At 22.0% G+C, this 20,092-nt stretch overlaps 8 protein-coding genes across 8 annotated transcripts; 5 read left to right on the forward strand and 3 right to left on the reverse strand.

Moving 5' to 3' along the window:
* Positions 1 to 198: 198 nt before the first annotated feature.
* DDB_G0270444 (WD40 repeat-containing protein) lies at positions 199 to 4,376 on the forward strand (the record flags this gene model as incomplete). Its single annotated transcript, XM_641717.1, has 2 exons — positions 199 to 1,054; positions 1,150 to 4,376. The coding sequence occupies 2 exons, from the start codon at positions 199 to 201 to the stop codon at positions 4,374 to 4,376; spliced, it is 4,083 nt and encodes a 1,360-aa protein (XP_646809.1).
* A 99-nt stretch (positions 4,377 to 4,475) lies between these two features.
* DDB_G0270818 (hypothetical protein) lies at positions 4,476 to 4,887 on the reverse strand (the record flags this gene model as incomplete). Its single annotated transcript, XM_641718.1, has 2 exons — positions 4,476 to 4,579; positions 4,656 to 4,887. The coding sequence occupies 2 exons, from the start codon at positions 4,885 to 4,887 to the stop codon at positions 4,476 to 4,478; spliced, it is 336 nt and encodes a 111-aa protein (XP_646810.1).
* A 264-nt stretch (positions 4,888 to 5,151) lies between these two features.
* On the forward strand, positions 5,152 to 9,734 carry DDB_G0271088 (hypothetical protein; the record flags this gene model as incomplete). The annotated part of the gene is made up of 6 exons (XM_641719.1): positions 5,152 to 6,016; positions 6,094 to 6,415; positions 6,539 to 6,979; positions 7,050 to 7,158; positions 7,253 to 7,715; positions 7,825 to 9,734. The coding sequence occupies 6 exons, from the start codon at positions 5,152 to 5,154 to the stop codon at positions 9,732 to 9,734; spliced, it is 4,110 nt and encodes a 1,369-aa protein (XP_646811.1).
* A 38-nt stretch (positions 9,735 to 9,772) lies between these two features.
* On the reverse strand, positions 9,773 to 12,858 carry DDB_G0270446 (hypothetical protein; the record flags this gene model as incomplete). The annotated part of the gene is made up of 2 exons (XM_641720.1): positions 9,773 to 12,430; positions 12,538 to 12,858. 2 exons carry the CDS (start codon positions 12,856 to 12,858, stop codon positions 9,773 to 9,775), a joined length of 2,979 nt encoding a protein of 992 aa, XP_646812.1.
* Positions 12,859 to 13,088: 230 nt separating this feature from the next.
* DDB_G0270448 (hypothetical protein) lies at positions 13,089 to 14,668 on the forward strand (the record flags this gene model as incomplete). Its single annotated transcript, XM_641721.1, has 3 exons — positions 13,089 to 13,417; positions 13,539 to 13,868; positions 13,981 to 14,668. 3 exons carry the CDS (start codon positions 13,089 to 13,091, stop codon positions 14,666 to 14,668), a joined length of 1,347 nt encoding a protein of 448 aa, XP_646813.1.
* Positions 14,669 to 14,769: 101 nt separating this feature from the next.
* On the reverse strand, positions 14,770 to 15,888 carry DDB_G0270450 (RNA-binding region RNP-1 domain-containing protein; the record flags this gene model as incomplete). The annotated part of the gene is made up of 1 exon (XM_641722.1): positions 14,770 to 15,888. The coding sequence occupies one exon, from the start codon at positions 15,886 to 15,888 to the stop codon at positions 14,770 to 14,772; it is 1,119 nt and encodes a 372-aa protein (XP_646814.1).
* A 171-nt stretch (positions 15,889 to 16,059) lies between these two features.
* Positions 16,060 to 18,668, forward strand: DDB_G0270452 (cyclin-like F-box containing protein; the record flags this gene model as incomplete). Its single annotated transcript, XM_641723.1, has 2 exons — positions 16,060 to 17,907; positions 18,024 to 18,668. 2 exons carry the CDS (start codon positions 16,060 to 16,062, stop codon positions 18,666 to 18,668), a joined length of 2,493 nt encoding a protein of 830 aa, XP_646815.1.
* Positions 18,669 to 19,354: 686 nt separating this feature from the next.
* DDB_G0270454 (hypothetical protein) lies at positions 19,355 to 19,810 on the forward strand (the record flags this gene model as incomplete). Its single annotated transcript, XM_641724.1, has 1 exon — positions 19,355 to 19,810. One exon carries the CDS (start codon positions 19,355 to 19,357, stop codon positions 19,808 to 19,810), a length of 456 nt encoding a protein of 151 aa, XP_646816.1.
* Between the last annotated feature and the right edge of the window lie 282 nt (positions 19,811 to 20,092).

The following is a 20,092-nucleotide window of genomic DNA, read 5'->3' on the forward strand; positions in this document are numbered from 1 at the left end:
TTTGATTTTTTTTTTTTTTTTTAGTTTTTTTTTTTTTAGTTTTTTTTTTTTTTTTATTTTCTTTTCGTTGAATTTAATAACCAATCAAAAAAACAAAACAATTTAGTAATATATAATAAATAAAATATAATAAATTAAATATAATAAATAAAATATAAAAGGAAAAGAAAAAAAAAAAAAAAATTAAAAAATTAAAAAATGGGAAACCAACAAAGTTCTGGAATTGAAGGATCAAAACCAATTTCAGCATTTTATTATAATAATATTAGTACAGTGATATCAAGGGATGGATTTTATTTTTTTAATAATCAAAGTCAAAGATTTGAATCATCTAAAAGACCAATTACATTTGTAATTTATGATGAAGAAGGAAATCAATTTATAACAGGAGAAGATGATTTTTTCATTCGTTTATATAATGAAGATGGTACATATATTAAACAATTACCAAATTTACAATCAAATATAACAACAGATGTAATTGCAATTTCACATCAAGATTTTATTCGTGTTTTATTTCCAATTAGAAATATTGATTTCCATCAAATAAATTCAAATTCAAATAATAGTAATACAATGTTATTATCAGGTGGTATGGATGGAACAATTAGATTATGGCAAGTTGAAACAGGTAGTTTATTAGCAGTATATAATCAAGATATTTCAAAAGTAACCATGAATGGTATTATCGATACAACATCAGCAGGAATTACAGCATTAACATTTGATCCAACCAATTTATTAGTTATATCTGGTACATCCGATGGTATAGTTCGTAAACATTCACTAAGAGAACGTGTTATAATGGGTACTTTTATTGGTCATAGTAGAGGTGCAATTTTAAATTTATTACTCACAAAACATGGTCATCTTTTATCATCTTCAATGGATAGAACTATAAGACTTTGGGATATTGATTCAGGTAAACAAATAACTGGTTGTAAATATTTCTCTCAAACTATGGTTTATGATCATCATAGAGATATTGTTTTCGCTGCTTCTGATACTGGTACAATAGCTGTAATTCAAATTGTTAAAGATTTAAATAATTCTTGTATGTATATTTTTAAAAAAAAAAAAAAAAAAAAAAAAAAAAAAAAAAGATTTATATAATTGATTAACTTTTTTTTATTTATTTTTTATTCATAGGGTCATTAAAAAAGATAAAAGTATTAGATTTAAAGAAACCAGCGATTTTACATTTACATTATAATACATATGTTGATCAATTAACGGTTACATCAATTGAAACTAATATTGCAAGTGTTCAAAATGCAACAGGTATACCATTTGAATCTGTTGAAAATGATTATAAAAAACAAGTTAATCTTGTTCAAGGATTATGGGAAACAACAAATAATAGATTAACAATTACACCTTCACAATCTAATAATTCTTTAGCAAAATCACAATCAATTAATAATCAATTAAATCAATCAACAACATCAACAATCAATCAACAACAACAACAACAACAACAACAACAACAACAACAACAACAACAACAACAACAACAACAACAATATGAAGATGAGTTTGAAGATGAATATATTGATAACCAAATAAAAGAAAAACAACAACAACTACTACAACAACAACAACAACAACAACAACAACAACAAAATGAAGAAGAACCAATTGAAGATTATATATTTTCAAATGAAATTTCAAGTGAATTAACAGAAGAATTTATTCAATTATCAATTGAAGAATTAAAAAATATAAAATTAACAAATATGATTGAAAATACATTAAATAGTGATCAAATGATATTAATTGATAGGTTAAAACAATTGGAATTTTTAGGTAATGAATTATTTGAACATCAAAGTTCACAAGAGGAAAAAGAATATAATGAAGCAAGAAAGTTAAAATATGTAAATGGTTTAACACAATTCCAAGATTCAATTGAGGAAATGTCAGAAGATTATGTATCTTGTATGAGAATGTTAATTAAAACCAATGATGCTGATATTGTATTAGATACTGATAATTGCAAAGATATTAAAATCAGATCATTGGAACAAAAGAGAATGGAAATTCTTGAACGTCATCGTTTAGAGTTGGAACAATTCCAAGGGGAAGTTGATAGGGAGCTATCGGTATTCTCTGATCAACAATTACCATTGATAACAAAGAAAGTTGCAAATGAATGTTTTGAAAATAAAAAGAGATTATTAAATTCTCAAGAATCAATTGAAAAATCAATTCAAACTTATCTATCAAATACTTTTCCAGCTGTTAATCAACGTTATCATTTGGGTCCATTAATTTCAGAGAATTCAACAACAGTTTTTCGTGCTTTCGATTGTAAATCTTTAATTCCAGTTGCTGTTAAAGTTTTACCACCTGTAGCTTTAAATATACCTGTACATGAAAATTTAACAAAAGTTTATCAAGTTTGTCAAACACCACAATCAATCTATGTCATTATGGAACCTTCAACTACAAGTTTAAAACCATTAGTTGAATCAATGGATCAACATCAATTACCAATTTCAATGGTAATTTCAATTATGAAACAACTTTTACAATGTCTTTTATTTTTACATTCATCAAGTTTAGTTTATCGTGATTTAAATCCATCAAGAGTTTTATTAACTACCACCACCACCACTGCTAATGATGATGTTGATTGTGAACTACAACAACAACAACAACAACAAGTAAAAGTTAAATTAACTCATTTTGGTATAATGAGATCATTACAAGGTAATGTTGATTCAGAACCAGCTGAAGATGGTATGATTTATGGTTCACCAGAAATTTTTGGTAGAGTAATTAATACTGAATCCGATATTTGGTCTTTGGGTGTAATTTTCATTTATCTTTTACAAACAAAACAAGAAAGAACAAAACCATTATTCCATGGCCACAATAATAAATCTGTAATTGAAAGTATTGTTAAAATCGTTGGTAGACCTTTCCAAAAGGATATTGATAGAATGATTGCAAATGGTAATATGACATCTGATGCAATTCAATTACTTCAATATGCAGCAAGTTTACCTGTACCATTTGAAGATTCTATTGATAATTTAAGATCACATTGTTCATTAGCTTCTGATTCCGCTTTGGATCTTTTAACTCAAATGTTACAATTTGTACCACATAAAAGAATTTCAATTGAACAAGCTTTATCTCATCCATTCATTTTAAATTTACCAAAACAACAACAACAACAACAACAACAAAAACAACAACAACAACAGCAACAACAACAACAACAAGAAATAATCCCTAAAGATGATTCCTTAACAGATATTAGTAGTAATAAACAAGAAACTGTAGTTTATGATGCTAATATTCAAATTAATCAAGAGGATTTAATTTCTAAAATAAAAGAGAATGAAATTCAAAAAGAAATTGATTTCAAAGAAAATCAAATTAATGAAGAAATTAAAGAAGATGTTAAGGAGGAGATAGAAGAAGATATTAAAGAAGAAATCAAAGAAGAAATCAAAGAAGAAAGTAAAGAGGTTCAAGAAGAGGCTAAAGAGGAGATTAAAGAAGAAATCCAAATAGAGACACAAGAAGTTAAAGAGGAGATTAAAGAAGAAGTCCAAGTGGAGATTAAGGAGGAGAAGATTAAAGAGGAGATTAAAGAGGAGATTAAAGAAGAAACTCAGGAGGAGATTAAAGAAGAAAATAAAGATGAAATCCAAGAGACAATTAAAGAAGAGGTTCAAGTAGAGATTAAAGAGGAAATAAAAGAAGAAACTCAAGAGGAGATAAAAGAAATTCTAAATGAAGTCCAAGTTAAAGAAGAGGTCAAAGAAGAAATCCAAGAAGAAGTTAGTCAAGAAACCCTAAGTGAAATCCAAGAAGAAGTTAAAGAAGAAATCCAAGAAGATATAAAAGAAGAAGTTAAAGAAGAAATCCAAAATGAAATCAGAGAAGAAATCCAAAATGAAATCAGAGAAGAAATCAAAGAAGAAATCAAAAAAGTTAGTGAAGAAATTCAAAATGAAATCCAAGAAGAAGTTAAAGAAGAAATCCAAAATGAAATCCAAGAAGAACAACAAGATACAATTAAGGAAGAAATCCAAGAAATTAAACAAGAAATAATTTCCGAAAGAGATACAAATCAAGAAGGAGAAATTAGTGATACAATTGTTTCAGATTCGAAAGAAGCAGACTCTATAATAGAAGGACCAGTTACTTTAGAAAGGGATAATAAAAATGCAAGTGATCATGATGATGAGCAACAATTTGTAGAGGAAGAAATTGAAGTAGAGGAAGAAATTGAAGTAGAGGAGGAGATTGAAGTAGAAGAAGAAATTGAAGTGGAGGAGGAGATTGAAGTAGAAGAGGAGATTGAAGTAGAAGAAGAAATTCAAGTAGAAGATGATACCGATAAATCAAATGATTTTTAAGAAAACATTTATAAAATAAAAAATAAATGTTAAGATGATTGGTTTTTTTTTTTTTTTCTATATACAAAATTTTTTTTTTTTTTTTTATTATTACTTTTTTTATTTCTTTACAGTTGGTGTCGAACCTATATAATTAAAATCATCATCAAAACAATCATTTAAAATTGATTCATGGTCTTGTCCAGATTTACTTTTTGCCCTCACTAAAAATAAATATTAAATTAGTTTTTAAAAAAAAAAATAATAATAATAATAATAATAAAAATAATAATAACTTACATTCATGAAAATCATTCATTGATTTTAATTCTTCTTCACCTTGTTTAAGAAGGTTTTCAATTGTTTCGAAATCTTTTTGGTGAATTTCTTTATTTGATCTAAATTTTAATTTAATATATGATTCCATCATCATTTGATTCTGATATTTTGGACACCTTTTTGCTGAATATAAACATCTTTTATATAAATCTAAAACAAGTCTTTTATTTTCTTTTATAATTTTAGATGACATTTCTGTTTTTGCTTCTGTTGCAACACGTTTTTTTTTTTTTTTTTTTGGAAATGATAAATGTCACAAAATTTTTTATTTTTTTTTTTTTTTTAATTTTTTTTATTTTTTTTTATTTTTTTATTTTTAATTCCCTTTTTTTTAATTACAAATTTAAATTATATTAAAATTATCACTATTGGCTATGAATTTTAAAGAATAAATAATAATAATAATTATATATATTAAATAATTTTTTTATTTTTCATTCAATAACTATTTTATAAAATGACTAGTAATAATAATAATAATAATAATAATAATAATAATAATAATAATAATAATAATAATAATAATAATAAAAATATCACTAGTAATAATAGTAGTGGTGGCGGTGGTAGTGGTAGTGGTGGATCAAACTTTGGATTTGGATGGGTATCATCATTTAGTGATCAATTGAATCAAATTAAAGATGTTATGACATCAGAGGGTGGTTATGGTGAAGAATATGATGATGATAGAGATGAAGGTGAAGAAGAGGACGAAGTATTTGTTTTAAGAGCAGAGGCATTAAAGTATAAACAAGATATAACTCAATTAGAACAAAGAATTTTAGAGTTTGAACAAAGGGAAGTAAACATTTCAAAAGAATATTCTTTAATTTTAAAAGAGAAAAATAATGAAATCTCTGATTTAAAATCAATAAATGAAAATTTAAAATCTTCTTTAATTTCACCAAAACAACAACAATTAGCTCTTGATGATAATAATAATAATAATAATAATAATAATAATAATAATAATAATAATAATAATAATAATAATAATAATAATAATAATAATAATAAAACAACAAATAATGTAGATATTAAAAAGGATCAACAACAATTCACAAAACATGATAATGAATCATTAGGTATACCATTGGATGATGATGATTTTACAACTGGTGTCGGAGGTAAAGATGATAATAACAATAATAATATTTTAAAAGAACAATTTGAAAAAAACAAAGAAGATTATCAAAATCAAATTTTATCAATTCAAGAAGTTCACCAAGAAAAGTTATATGATTTAACAATGAAAATTGAACAATTGGAACAAAAGATATCAACATTAGATGATGAAAAATTAAAAATTGAAACTGAAAAAAGTATATATCTAATTTCATATATTATTATTATCTTTTTTCAAATGATTGACTTTTTTTTTTTTTTTTTTAATTAATAGCACAACTTCAAACCATAAATGAAAATTTAAAAAAACAAAATCAAACATACTCATCCACTATAAATGAATTAAATGAAAATATTGATCAATTGTCAACGACAACAACCACAACAACCATTACAGATGTAAATAATGGTTTGGATACAGAGAAACAACAAACAGAAAATATTGAACAACAAACTCAAATTAATACATTAAAAGAACAAGTTAATAAATCAAATAAGGAATTGGCAAGATTAAGACAACATTTAATTGATATGGAAGATCAACATACTACTATTGATTTAGAGAATGAAGAAAGAATTTCACAATTAGAACAATTGTAAATTTATTTATATTTATTATATTTTCATTTTATTTATTTTTTTATTATGTATTGATTATTAATTTTTTTTTATTTTTTATTTTTTTTTATTTTTTTTTTTATAAAAAAAAAAAATAATAGATTAAAGAAATCTAATGAACAAAATATAAACAATCAATTAATGAACGAACAAATTATTAAACTTGGTAAAGATTTAATTGAAAAAGATGAACAGTTAAGACAATCTAATCAACAATTAACAAATCTAAATAGTGTTTTGGAGCAATTCCAAGCCGATCAAGAAATTACAATCCAAAATGAAGTGATTCATTTGGAACAAAAGTTGGAACAAAATAACAAAGAGATTGAATCCTTAAAGAAGGATCAATTAGGTTATATTGATTTACAAAAAAAATATTCAATTGCTCAAGATCAAATTCAATTACTCTATCAAGATATTCAAAGTAAAACTTTTGATTTTATAAAATTAAAAGAAGATATTGAACCTTTAAAGGTTGCTTTCGATAAAACTATTCTAAGATTAGGTGATATGTGTTTACAAGAACAGGAATCTGTTGATAAGTATGTTTTTTTTTTTTTTCTCATATATATAATCAAACTGATACTTATTTTTTTATTTTATTTTTAATAGGAGAGTAGTTAGTAAATTATTTTTAAATTATTTTAGTGGTAATAAAAAAACAGAGATTTTGGAATTAATTGCAAAAATATTAAACTTTAGTGATGCTGAGAAAATTTCTGTAAGTTTCTTTTTTTTAATATTTTATTTATTAATTTTTTTTTTTTTTTTTTTATAACAAACTAATTGATTATAAAATTTTATTTCTTTAAAAGATTGGTTTAACAAAAAAAGGTCAATGGTCTTTATTACCACCATTCTTTGGAAATAAAGATGGTAATAATCATGAAGGAAATGATAATGGAGAAAAACCTTTGGCAGAAATGTGGATAGAATTTTTATTAAAAGAATCATCAGGTGAAATTAATAATAATAATAATAATAATAATAATAATAATAATAATAATAATAATAATAATAATAATAATAATAATAATAATAATAATAATAATAATAATAATAATAATAATAATAATAATAATAATAATAATATAAATGCAACTAATCATAATGATAATATTAATGGTAATAATCAATTAAATAATAATCATAATAATTTAAGTAATCCTACACCATTTTCAACACCAGTTAAACCACCTCATTCATTCCAACAACCTTCATCACCTCCAACCACTCCATTCAAAGCTGTAAATAATAACTACTTTAGTGTCACACCTGGTAAACAAAAAACAACTGTAATTTTCGATGGAGATATGAATGATAAATTACCATTTAAATAAATTATATACAATTATTTTTTTTTATATTTTTTTTTTTTTATTTTTAGTTTTTTTCTGCCCAACTAAAATTTTTTTTTTTTTTTCATTTTTTGTATTTTTAACTAAAGATATGATTCATTTATTTTTACACAATGAAATTTATGAATTTGCTGAGGATGATATAAAAAAAAAAGAATCAAATATTAAAACAGTTAGATTCAAAGATTTGTTTACAAATAATTTAAAAATTAAAAAAAAACAACAACATCAAGAAGAGGAAGAAGAAAAAGAAAAAGAAGAAAAAGAAGAAAAAGAAGAAGAAACATTATTAAAAAGTTTAAATAATTTAAATTTAAAAGATGATTGTGGCCAATCAATTAGAAATTTAATTTTCTCAAGTTTTGTTTGTGATTGGAACTGGTTTTTCAGTCAATTAGATATTCAAACTTTAAATTCAAATCATGTAAATATTCAAATGGCATTGAATTATAATTTATCAAATGGTGAAACTGAATCTTCAATATTTAATAATTCTAAATTCATAATTACAAATCAATACCAAAAAGGTATAACAAACTCAATACCAATAAAATTAATTGATAGTACAAATAATGAATTGCTTAATTTCAATTTAGTTTACCCAAAGTTAAAAAATGGATATGGCATAATTCATTCAAAAATTATCATTATAGAGTTTGATGGTTTTCTAAGAGTAGTAATTTCCTCTAGTAACTTGACTAAATCTGACTGGGAAATTTTAGGTCAAACAATTTTTATAGTTGATTTAATTAGAATCAATAAAAATGAAAGAAATCAATTTGAAAAAGAAAATAATAATAATAATAATAATAATAATAATAATAATAATAATAATAATAATAATAATAATAATAATAATAATAATAATAATAATAATAATAATAATAATAATAATAATAATAATAATAATAATAATAATAATAATAATAATAATAATTTTAAAAGTGAATTAATTGATTTATTGAATGAAATGGGATTTAAAAATCCAATAGATTCAAATCATTCCATTGAAAGTTATTTAAATAACTTTGATTTTTCAATATGTTTAGATAATGATATTCATATCATTTCATCAATACCAAACAGTAAAGATGGTTTATTAAATTTGAAATTAATCGTTCAAAATTTTTATAATAACAATGTTAATACAATAGATAAAAATTTTTTATTGACCTATCAAAGTAGTGCAATAGGTAGTACAAAAAAGCTTTGGTTTGAAAAGTTTAAAGAATATTTATTTCCAGTGGAAAATGACCAAGATGAAAATATGAATAAAAAAGTAAATATAATTTTCCCAACTTTAGAAACAATAAATTCTATTTCTGTTAAAAATCAATTAAGAGGTTTAGAATCAATAACCATAAGATATCATGACAATAGCGATTATTTTGAAAAAAATAATTTATTATATGATTATTACCCAAGAAACAATAATGATAAAGATATTGATAATATTAATAGTAATAGTAATAATAATAATAATAATAATAAAAACCAAGTTGAAGAAGAAAATATTATTCCTCTTCATTCAAAAATTATTATTTTAAAAAATCTTGATGGATTTGGATGGGTATATCATGGAAGTCATAATTTATCGGAAGTTTCTTGGTGCAATAACAACTATGAAACAGGAGTTTGGTTCAGTTTAAATACTTTTAAAAAATTTGAAGGATTAAATGCTCCACCACAAAGGTTTAAATATCCATCAAACAAATATTGCAAATATATAAATAGTTCGATTGGATCACCTTGGAAATTTAAAAATCATTATAAAATAATTTACAGTCCTCAACAGTCAACCCAAAACCCAGGTATTAATCAACATGATGATAATGACGATGATGATGATGATAATGATGATGGTGAAAGTGAAGAACCACTTTCCTATCATTGGAATCAATTTAAAATTGAAAATCAAAAATATTTCAATAAAGAATAAATTTTTTATTATTTTTTTTTATTTACAAAATACTTTATTTAAACATTATTTGGTCTTCCACTTAATTCTTGTGGTTGTACACTATTTTGTTTTTGTTCCCAATAACTATTGAAAAAATTATTTGGTTTTGGTTGTTGTGGAATGATTTGATCATTATTATTATATGGTTGTTTTCTTTTTTTTTGATTTTGATAGTCATCATAACCACCACCTCCAGTTGGCATTCCTTGAGGATTTGTGTTCTTTATTTGTCTATCTCTTTCTGCTTTAAGTTCATCTTCTTTAGCTTGTTTTTTACCTTGAGAAAACTGTTTCCATAAACCTGCTTCATCATTAGGTTGTTTTGTTGGTGATTGTTGTGATAATAAGTTTTGATATAATGTACCAGCTTGGCTAATTATTTTTGGTTGATTTTGTTGTTGTTGCTGTTGTTGCTGTTGTTGTTGTTGTTGTTGTTGTTGTTGTTGTTGTTGTTGTTGTTGTTGTTGTTGTTGTTGTTGTTGTTGTTGTTGTTGTTGTTGTTGTTGTTGTTGTTGTTGTTGATGTTGTTGTTGTTGCTGTTGCTGTTGCTGTTGTTGTTGTTGCTGTTGAGGTGATTGAATTTGAGTTGGTTGAGAAGGTTGTTGAATAATTTGCATTTGTATTACAATTTTTTCAATTGCATTAAAAAGATCAGTGTGGCTTTGTGAAACTTGGCATGCTTTTGAAAAATTATAAAATTCTAACCAAACTCTTCTGTAGTAATCTTTTCTAATGGTGAGGTTAGATTTTAAAGAAGGAAATAATGAAGAATCATTTGATTGGGTGTGAGTGTATAGTTGTTGAATATGTTTTGAAATTTGTTCCAAATATTCTGGGGGTAAATTATCTTTTAATAATAATCTTTTAATTGGATTTAAAACTTTTTTCAAATCTTCATACTCTGGAGAAAAGAATAAAGTTTCAGACTCAACCCAAGGAAAGAATCTCGTATACTTTTCAACAATTTTTGGTGATATAACATTAATATTTGGTTGTGAAACTTCGTCCAATGAGGTATTATCTTGTTGTTGCTGTTGTTGTTGTTCATCATAGAAAGGATTTGGAATTGTAATGTTTTTAAAATATTCTTTTGGTGGTTGTTGTTGTTGTTGTTGTTGCTGTTGTTGTTGTTGTTGATCAAAATCTAATTTTGTACTTGAATGTTTTGATAAAATTACAGAATTATCGACCAACTCAACAAAGTCTCTACATCTATATCTTGATACATCTTTTGAATAATTTTCAAGGATTCCTGCTAACCTATCAACATTTATTGGTCTATGAAGACAATGAATGAATACTTCTTTATCATGCAATGATAAAACATGAGTGAAAATATCATCAGAAGGAGGGGTAACAAGGAATACACTTTTTCCAGAACAAATGTGTTTGAGTAAACAATTACTTGGATTTGAGGATACTAAATAGGGAGTAACTCTATGAGAACAAGAACATGGCAATGTTTCAGGATTTATCTTTTTATCATTTGATTTCCATTTTACAGTGATTTCATTCTCAAGTCTTGTCTCTAATGTTGAAATCTTTTCATAGTAATGTTTATAGTAATTATAATCTAGAGATTTCTTTTCATTTGGTAAATTTTCATCAACTTCTTTATTTAATTTAAAACTATTATTATTATTACTATTAGCTTCATCAGGTTCTTTATTATTAATAATAATACTTTCTAATTTCTTATTACCATTTGTAAATATATGATTATTAAAATGACTATCAGAGAAACTATGTGATGGATATAAAAGTGCAACATCATAAATTGCTCTTGTTGAAGCTTGACTACTTTCTTTCATTGGTATACCAGTGACTAAGATTGAAGATAAATTAAATTGTACCACCGATAAATCAGATACAGCATTGAATAGATTAGTTATATCAACTTCTTTAACTATACAATCTAAATTTGATGAATACTTTTTATAAATAAATGATTCACGTTGATTTGATTTACTATGAGGAATAGTATTATAATTTGTAACTTTTAAAATTACTAATTCAAAATTTTTATCATTCACTTCACCACTATCATCATATTCATTGTCATTATTATTATTATTATTATTATTATTATTATTATTATTATTATTATTATTATTATTATTATTATTATTATTATTATTATTATTATTATTATTATTATTATTATTATTATTATTATTATTATTATTATTATTATTATTATTATTATTGTTATTATTATTGTTATCAGTCTTATTATCAATATCAATTTGTTTTTTTTTTTTTTGTTGTTGATTAAAATTTGAAATTAATTGATCAGTTTCTTTACCAATATCAATAACCTTGTTATTTGATTTATATTTTAATAGATCAATACCTTCTTGACCAGGTACAATTATGACTATAATATTTTTTTTCTTTTTTTCTTGGTTTGAATATAATGATTTAATTTTTATTTCATCATTAAAATTTGATTTTGGTTTTAGTGGTTGACCACTAAAATTATTAACTCTTGCAACTTCATAATGTGACTCTATTGTATTTTTTAAATAATCTATAAATTCCAAATCATTTTCATTATTATTATTATTGTTATTATTAATGTTATTATTATTATTATTATTATTATTATTATTATTATTATTATTATTATTATCAATTGAATCTTTAAAATTTAATTTTGAAAATGTTTCACCTAACTATTTTTATTTATTTATTTATTTATTTTTAAATGGTTGTTAATTTTATTTATTTATTTATTTTTATTTTTTATTAATTAATTATTATTTATTTAATAAATATTTACTAATTTTAAAGATTGTTGATTAAATTCTCTTGAATTAAATCTTGAAAACTCTTTATAAGTTGTAAAGACAGAGACTGAAGATGAATCATAAAATAGATCAAATATAATTCTACTATATTCTAATGTTGCCTCTACAATATATGATTCAACGGTTCTAGTAATTTGATTTAATATTGTTGTTAAGATGACACTATTGTTATTACCTTTTGGTGATAAGATTGGACTATTGCTCTTTTCATTTGGTACTTCATCATACCAACAATGCATTAAACAATCAACAAGTAATGATATTCTATTTACATCTTGATTTTCATTATTCATTCTTTTTGAATAATTATTTTATTTTTATTATTTTTTTTTTTTTATTTTGAAAATATAAATTAAAAAAAAAAAAAAAATTGGAAAGTGAAAAAAAAAAAAAAAAAAAAAAAAAAAAAAAAAAAAAAAAAAAAAAAAATTCGTGTTTTTGGTAAAAATAGTTTTTTTTTTTTTACTTTTTTTTTTTTAGGTTTTAAAATATAAAAACTAGTTAATAAAAAAAAAAAAAAAAAATGCAAAGTAATAATAATGAACAATATATAATACAAACATTTACAGAACTTACACATCAACATAGGAATGAAGAGGCAATAGTATTTATTGGAGATATTTTAAAACAAATTCCATTAAAGATATATTTATTACCAAATATAATTACATTACTTTTACAAAAAGATTCAGAGTTATATAACAATGAATTAAAACCTTTTTTCTTTTATACTGGTGTATTTCTATCAAAAACATCAACACTTAAAGAAACAGTTCATCAATTTATGTATTATCTTTTCTCAAACGATATTTATGAAAGAAATTATAAAGAATTATTATTAAGATATGAAAAGTAAGTATAAAATAAAAATAAAAATAAAAATAAAAATAAAAATAAAAATAAAAATAAAAATAAAAATAAAAATAAAAAATAAACTAATAGCTAAAAAATAAAATAAATACTATTTGTAAAGATTTGTAGTAGGAAAAGATGAAAAACAATATCCATTATTAATGGTATTTGGATCGATTTTACATTTTATGAGTTGGGATGATGAATACAAAGCATTTAAACAATCATCAAAAGATAGAAATTTTAAAAATAAATCAATAGAGGATAGATTAGAAAAGAATGCACTTTCAATAGAATATAAATTAAATACTTCTCTTTCTTTTTTTCCAAATTTAGAATTTATAATGAAACCATTATTAAAGATTATGTTATATCTTGGTAAAATTGAAGAATCTTATATATTATTATTATCATTTGTTAATCAATACCCTTTGAATCCTATTGGTTATATGTAAATAGAATTTTCTTAAATTAATAATAATAAATAATAGTAAATAATAAATAATAATAAATAATAAAAAATATTAATAATATTAATTTTTCTATTTTTTTTTTATATTTAGTTTATTAGGATCATATTTAATTGAACATAAATCAAATGATACAGATAAAATTATACATTGTTATAGAACTTTAATAAATTTAGATCCAATTTCAAATAATGCATTTAGTGTTTTACTTCAATTATATTATAGTACTCAAATAGGTAATGATGACAATGATGAAGATTGCGATGAAGAGGAATTAATATCAGAGAATATGATTTCATTTGAAGAGATATTTAAATTATATACCAATAGATTATCGATAACTCCTGATGATTTAGAGATTTGGAAATTATTTTATTACTTTTTAAAGGATAATATAGCAAATAGAAATAAATTAGTGAAAAGAGTTACATCAAGTTTTCAATGTCAATCATTTTTAGCCACTTGTTTTAATGACTTTTTAGATTACCAACTATCTTTGTCAATGCTTAAATTTAAAGCTGCTATTTATTATCTATTAGTATCAACTGCAAATCCCGATCATGCTAAAAATAATAATAATAATAATAATAATAATAATAATAATAATAATAATAATAATAATAATAATAATAATAATAATAATAATAATAATAATAATAATAATAATAATAATAATAATGGATTAACTTATGTCAATCAATGTTTAAGTAAAAGAAAAAATTTTCAATTCTCTTTATTGGTTTTAGAATTTTTAGAAAGTGAATTTCAAAATTTAAAATGAAAAAAAAAAAACAAATAAATAATTAAATAAATAATAAAAAAGAAAAATTGATTGGATCAATTTTTGTATTTTTTTAAAAAAAAAAAAAAGTAAATAATTTATTAAGGATCTAATTTATTTTTAAAGAATAAATTTTCTTTATAATAGTGAGCTTCAACTTTTCTTTTAGCAAAGTATCTATTATTCATTTGTGATAGGGCATCTCTTGTTGAGTTTACATCGTCGAAATATATGAAAATTCTAACTTGTTCTTGATTGGTGATTGGATGTATAACAACCCTGTTAACTTTACCATATTTTTTAAATTCATCTAACATATCCTCTTCCAACTCTGAATCGATTTCACTTCTAGTAGTTATATTTAATAATAATAATATTTTAGTTGGTACTTTTGAATATTGAATCTCTATTGATTGTTGTAGTTGTTGTTCTTGTTGTTTTTGTTGTAATTGTTGTTGTTGTTGTTGTTGTTGTTGTTGTTGTTGTTGTTGTTGTTGTTGTTGTTGTTGTTGTTGTTGTTGTTGTTGAATTTGATCATTCCTAATTCTTTGTGGAATTTGCTGCTGTTGTTGAGATTGGAATTTATTAAGTCTTTCTTGTTCTATTCTTTCTTTTTCTTTTAAAATTTTATCATAGTCATTTGGTATGAAAGGGTCATATTCATTTAAAATTTTATCATCTTCTTCTTGAAAATCATTAAATAATATATCTGTAATTGAAGTTTGTTGTTGATGTTGTTGATGTTGTTGTTGATGTTGTTGATGTTGTTGATGTTGTTGATGTTGTTGCTGTTGTTGCTGTTGTTGCTGGTGTTGGTTTTGTTGTTGCTGTTGTTGCTGTTGTTGTAAATTGGGTTTTATTTGCTTGTCCGTATTTGTTTGAATAGATTTGATAGGTTGCCTTTTCTGTTGGGCTTTAACTCTCAATGCCTGTGCCTGAAGTAATTTTGGGGGTATTTTAGCTACATTATTAATATTACTATTATTATTCACTACAGGATTATTTTTTTCTGAAGAACCTTGACTATTATTTTCATTATTATTTATATTGTTATTATTATTATTATTATTATTATTATTATTATTATTATTATTATTATTATTATTATTATTATTATTATTATTATTATTATTATTATTATTATTATTATTGTTATTTTTTAAAGTATTAAGTTCGTCTTCATCATCATTGTGGATGTCATCATATAAACCACCAAACATGATAACTCTTTTTTTATAAGTATTTATGAAAACCAATTAAAAAATTTCAAAAAAAAATAAATCTTTTTTTATTTTTTTTTATTTTTTTTTTTTTTCTAAAAATATCTATTTATTATTTTTTTTATTTTTTTTTTTTTTATTTTATTTTATTTTTTTTATTTTTTTTTAAACATGGAACAACATAATATAAATATTATAAAAGAAAAAGGGGATGTTGGTGATATTTATTTTAAAATTAGTAACAATTTAATAATTGTAAAGGAGATAGTATCAAATTTAGATGTATTAGATTTAGTTGGTATTCAATATGTTTGTAAACAATGGAATTCAATTGCAACGTCCAATGTAATTTGGTTAGAGGCAATATGTAAACATCTACTTACAGTTTATTGTTTAATGTACTCTGTAGAGGATGGCCATTTATATTCCTCTCAATATTCAAAAATTGAATCGATAATAATAAAAAATAATTGTAATAATATCAACAACAACGGCAACAACTATTGTAATTTGGTTAAAAAGTATCAACAAATAGATAGTGTTGAAAATTTTAAAAAAGTTTTTGGATGCGACTTTTCAACAAATAGAGTTCAAATTTCAAAGGTATTAACTAAAACATCACCACTTTTACCACAAAACCATTATAAAACTGTATTTATGAAATTATTTTATCAATATTACCAAGCAATAGTTTTGGTTGATAAACATAGAGAATTTTTCAAACAAAAAATATTTTGTTCAAGTTTTGATATCATTTTTCCAAATATTTTTATCTTACCAAATTCAAACTTTTTAAATAATAATTCGACATTTATAACAAATTCAATAAATTCAACAAGTTTAACAAATTCAACAAATTTAACAAATTCAACAAATTCAACAAATTCAACAAATTCAACAAATAATTTAAATACGAATACAGGCTTTTATAATACATTAGATGATTTAACAAGAATATCATCACCTGTATACTCTCAATTTAGTTTATATAAAACAAATTTTAAACAAAGAGAGTTATATTTTAAATCTAATGGAAAGAATAAAAATAAAAAAACAACTTTATTTTTTTTACTTTTAAATAATAAAAAAAATCAATTGCAAGATAATCAAAATTTTAATAGTTATTCAGTTTCAACAGAGTTTATATTATTTGATCCATTTGATAATGAAAGTAATGAAAGTAATGAAATTAACAATAACAATAACAATAACAATAACAATAACAATAACAATAACAATAACAATAACAATAACAATAACAATAACAATAACAATAACAATAACAATGACAATAGCAATAACAATAACAATAACAATAACAATAACAACAACAATAAAAATAATTATTGTGATGGAGATGATAAAATTAAATCGATATCATCATTAAAATCTGTCCAATTCAAAGTTGAAATTTTCGTTAACTATAAATTATCAAATCGTTCGATCACTGAAATTTCTTCAAATTGTAAATTTAAATTAAATGATTATAGTAATTTAAACTTTATAGATTTTAATTGTAATGAAGATAATGATAATCAAAATAATATTCAAAATAATACTCAAAATAATACTCAAAATAATACTCAAAATAATAAAAATAATAAAAATAATCAAAATAATCAAAACAATTGGATTGAATTATATAAATTTAATGTAAATTTAAAAGAAAATAATGGTAAAGATGGTGTATTTATAGGTGGTTTTAGTAATAATGATAATAATTTTAAAAAGAATGAAAACAAATCCAGCAACAATTATATGATTTCTCAATATGAATCACCTGGAGAGTTTTCATCGATTCACTTTCCAGTCAATTCATTTAAAACAAAACAAATCGGTAAGTTTCTAAGGGTTAAAGGTTCAGAAATTATTAATACAATAAGTGCAGTTTTAGAGCACCGAAAGTTTGAAATTCCTCAACCAAAGAAAGCTTTGTTATTAAATTATCAATTGACTTTAGATTTATTTATTTCTGAATTTTATACAAATAAATTACTATTTGGTGATCATAAAAATTTTGTATGTATTTTTTTTTTTAAAAAATAATAATAAATAGTAATAAATATTAATAAATAATAATAAATAAAAATTATAATTTTATTAATAGTGTTTATTTATTTATTTATTTATTAAAGCCAGGAATTTTTAATTTTGATCATTTAAATTGTATTGGATTTTCATTATTAAAATTAATATATATTAATGATGAAATTATTTTATGTAATGGATATAATGTTGTAGATGGAGGACAAATTAAAAAGGAGATGACAATTGATATATTGGGCGATCTTTATTTCATATGTTCCGATATTAAGAAATCAAATAATGGAACATTTTATGAACTATCACTAACTGTATCTGATTTTAAATTCATTGATAAACCAATTGAAATTAATACAAGTGTTATAGCCAATAGTAGTGGTAATAGTAGTGGATGTGGTAATGGTGATGCAAGTAATTGTGGATTATTATTTTCTGTCTCTTTTATTGAAAATTCAATTTTAAAACTTTTAAATCTTAAACACCTAATAACAATTGCATGCGATGATAAATTAAAAAAGTCAAAAACATTGGTTTCAACTTTACAACTATTATTATTCATTTGGAGGTTAAATCAATTCATTAATGTTGTTTTAGTTGATAATGATAAATTTAAATTTATTTTTGCAAATCAACAAACTGATCATTCTTTCACCAAAAAATTTAAAAAAAGGTTAAATTCTCCTGTTTTACCAAAAAATAATGAAAATCATAATAGATCTAATAAAAAATTAAAATAATCAATAGATAAATATTTTCAACTTTTAATATCTTAAATAAAATAAAAAAAAAAAAACTATTATTCCTTTTTTTTTTTTTTTTTTTTTTTTTTTTTTTTTTTTTTTAAATTTGGAGATTTTGTTTTTTTTATTTTTATTTTATTTTTTTTTATTTTTTTATTTTTTAAATTCAAATCGGTAATCACTTGAAAAACTACCACCAACAACATCAGTATTAAAATCCACAAATAATGACAACAATCCAATTTTAATAAACCAAAACCAAATTCTACACCACCACGTCATTGGGATTGTAGTAATGGAGCTATTCCATTTCACTCTGTACTTTGCTTATACCACCACCAGTAGGCAGTAGTTCCCTCAATTGGTACACATAATTGTAGTTCAACTATGAAACCTCATTATTAAATTTTTTTTATTAAAAATGGTTATAACAAAAATAAATTATTTAAACAATTAAGGTGGTTAATAAATTTAAATCCGATTAGCTAAAAAAATAAAAAAATAAAAAAAATAAAAAAATAAAAAATTTTAAAATAATTCAAACAACCACCAAGGTTTTTTTTTTTATTATTATAATCAATATAAAAATAATTACAGATAGCATTCATTTATATTATTATTATATTATTATCATCATATCTTATTAATAGTTTTTAAAAAAAAAAAAAAAAAAAAAAAAAAAAATGAAACATAGCAAAAATCAAATAGTTTATATAACATTTTTTATTATAATACTTATTGTTGTTAAACCAATAGAATCAGTAGAATGGAATGATTGTAGTGATCCAAATGATTCATTTAAAATTGAAAAATTAGAATTTTCACCAGAACAACCAATTGCAGGACAGGATTTAATAATTTCAATATCAGGATATTTAAATAAAGAAATTACAAATGGCGAAGCATATTTATCAATTACATTTGATAGAATACCAATTATAAAATTAAAAGGTAATTTATGTAATGGTATGGGTGTTACTTGTCCAATTCAACAAGGTAATTATTCAACAACAACTATTAATCAAGAAATACCTGAAAATGCTCCACAAGGTTATTACTATGTTAATTTTGTATTATATGATCAAGATGATTTGCAAATCACTTGTATTGATGTCCAAATGAATATTACACAATCATAAAAAACAAAATTAATAATCCATAATATTTTTTAACCTTACAATTAGTATATATATTATTATCTGTTTAAATAAATAATTTTTTTTAACCTTACAATAGAATATAAATAGTATTTTTTTTTTTTTCTTTTTTTTTTTAATGATTGTAATTGATGGAAAATAAAAAAATAAAAAAAGGTTGTTTTACAATAAATACTTTAACATATGTTTTAAAAAAGAAAATAAAAAAAATAATTATCAAAATTAAAATTTTTTTTTTTTTTTCTTTTCAATGGAACTATCAGT

This window comes from Dictyostelium discoideum, assembly GCF_000004695.1.
Source record: "Dictyostelium discoideum AX4 chromosome 1 chromosome, whole genome shotgun sequence".
Lineage (NCBI taxonomy): Eukaryota > Evosea > Eumycetozoa > Dictyosteliales > Dictyosteliaceae > Dictyostelium > Dictyostelium discoideum.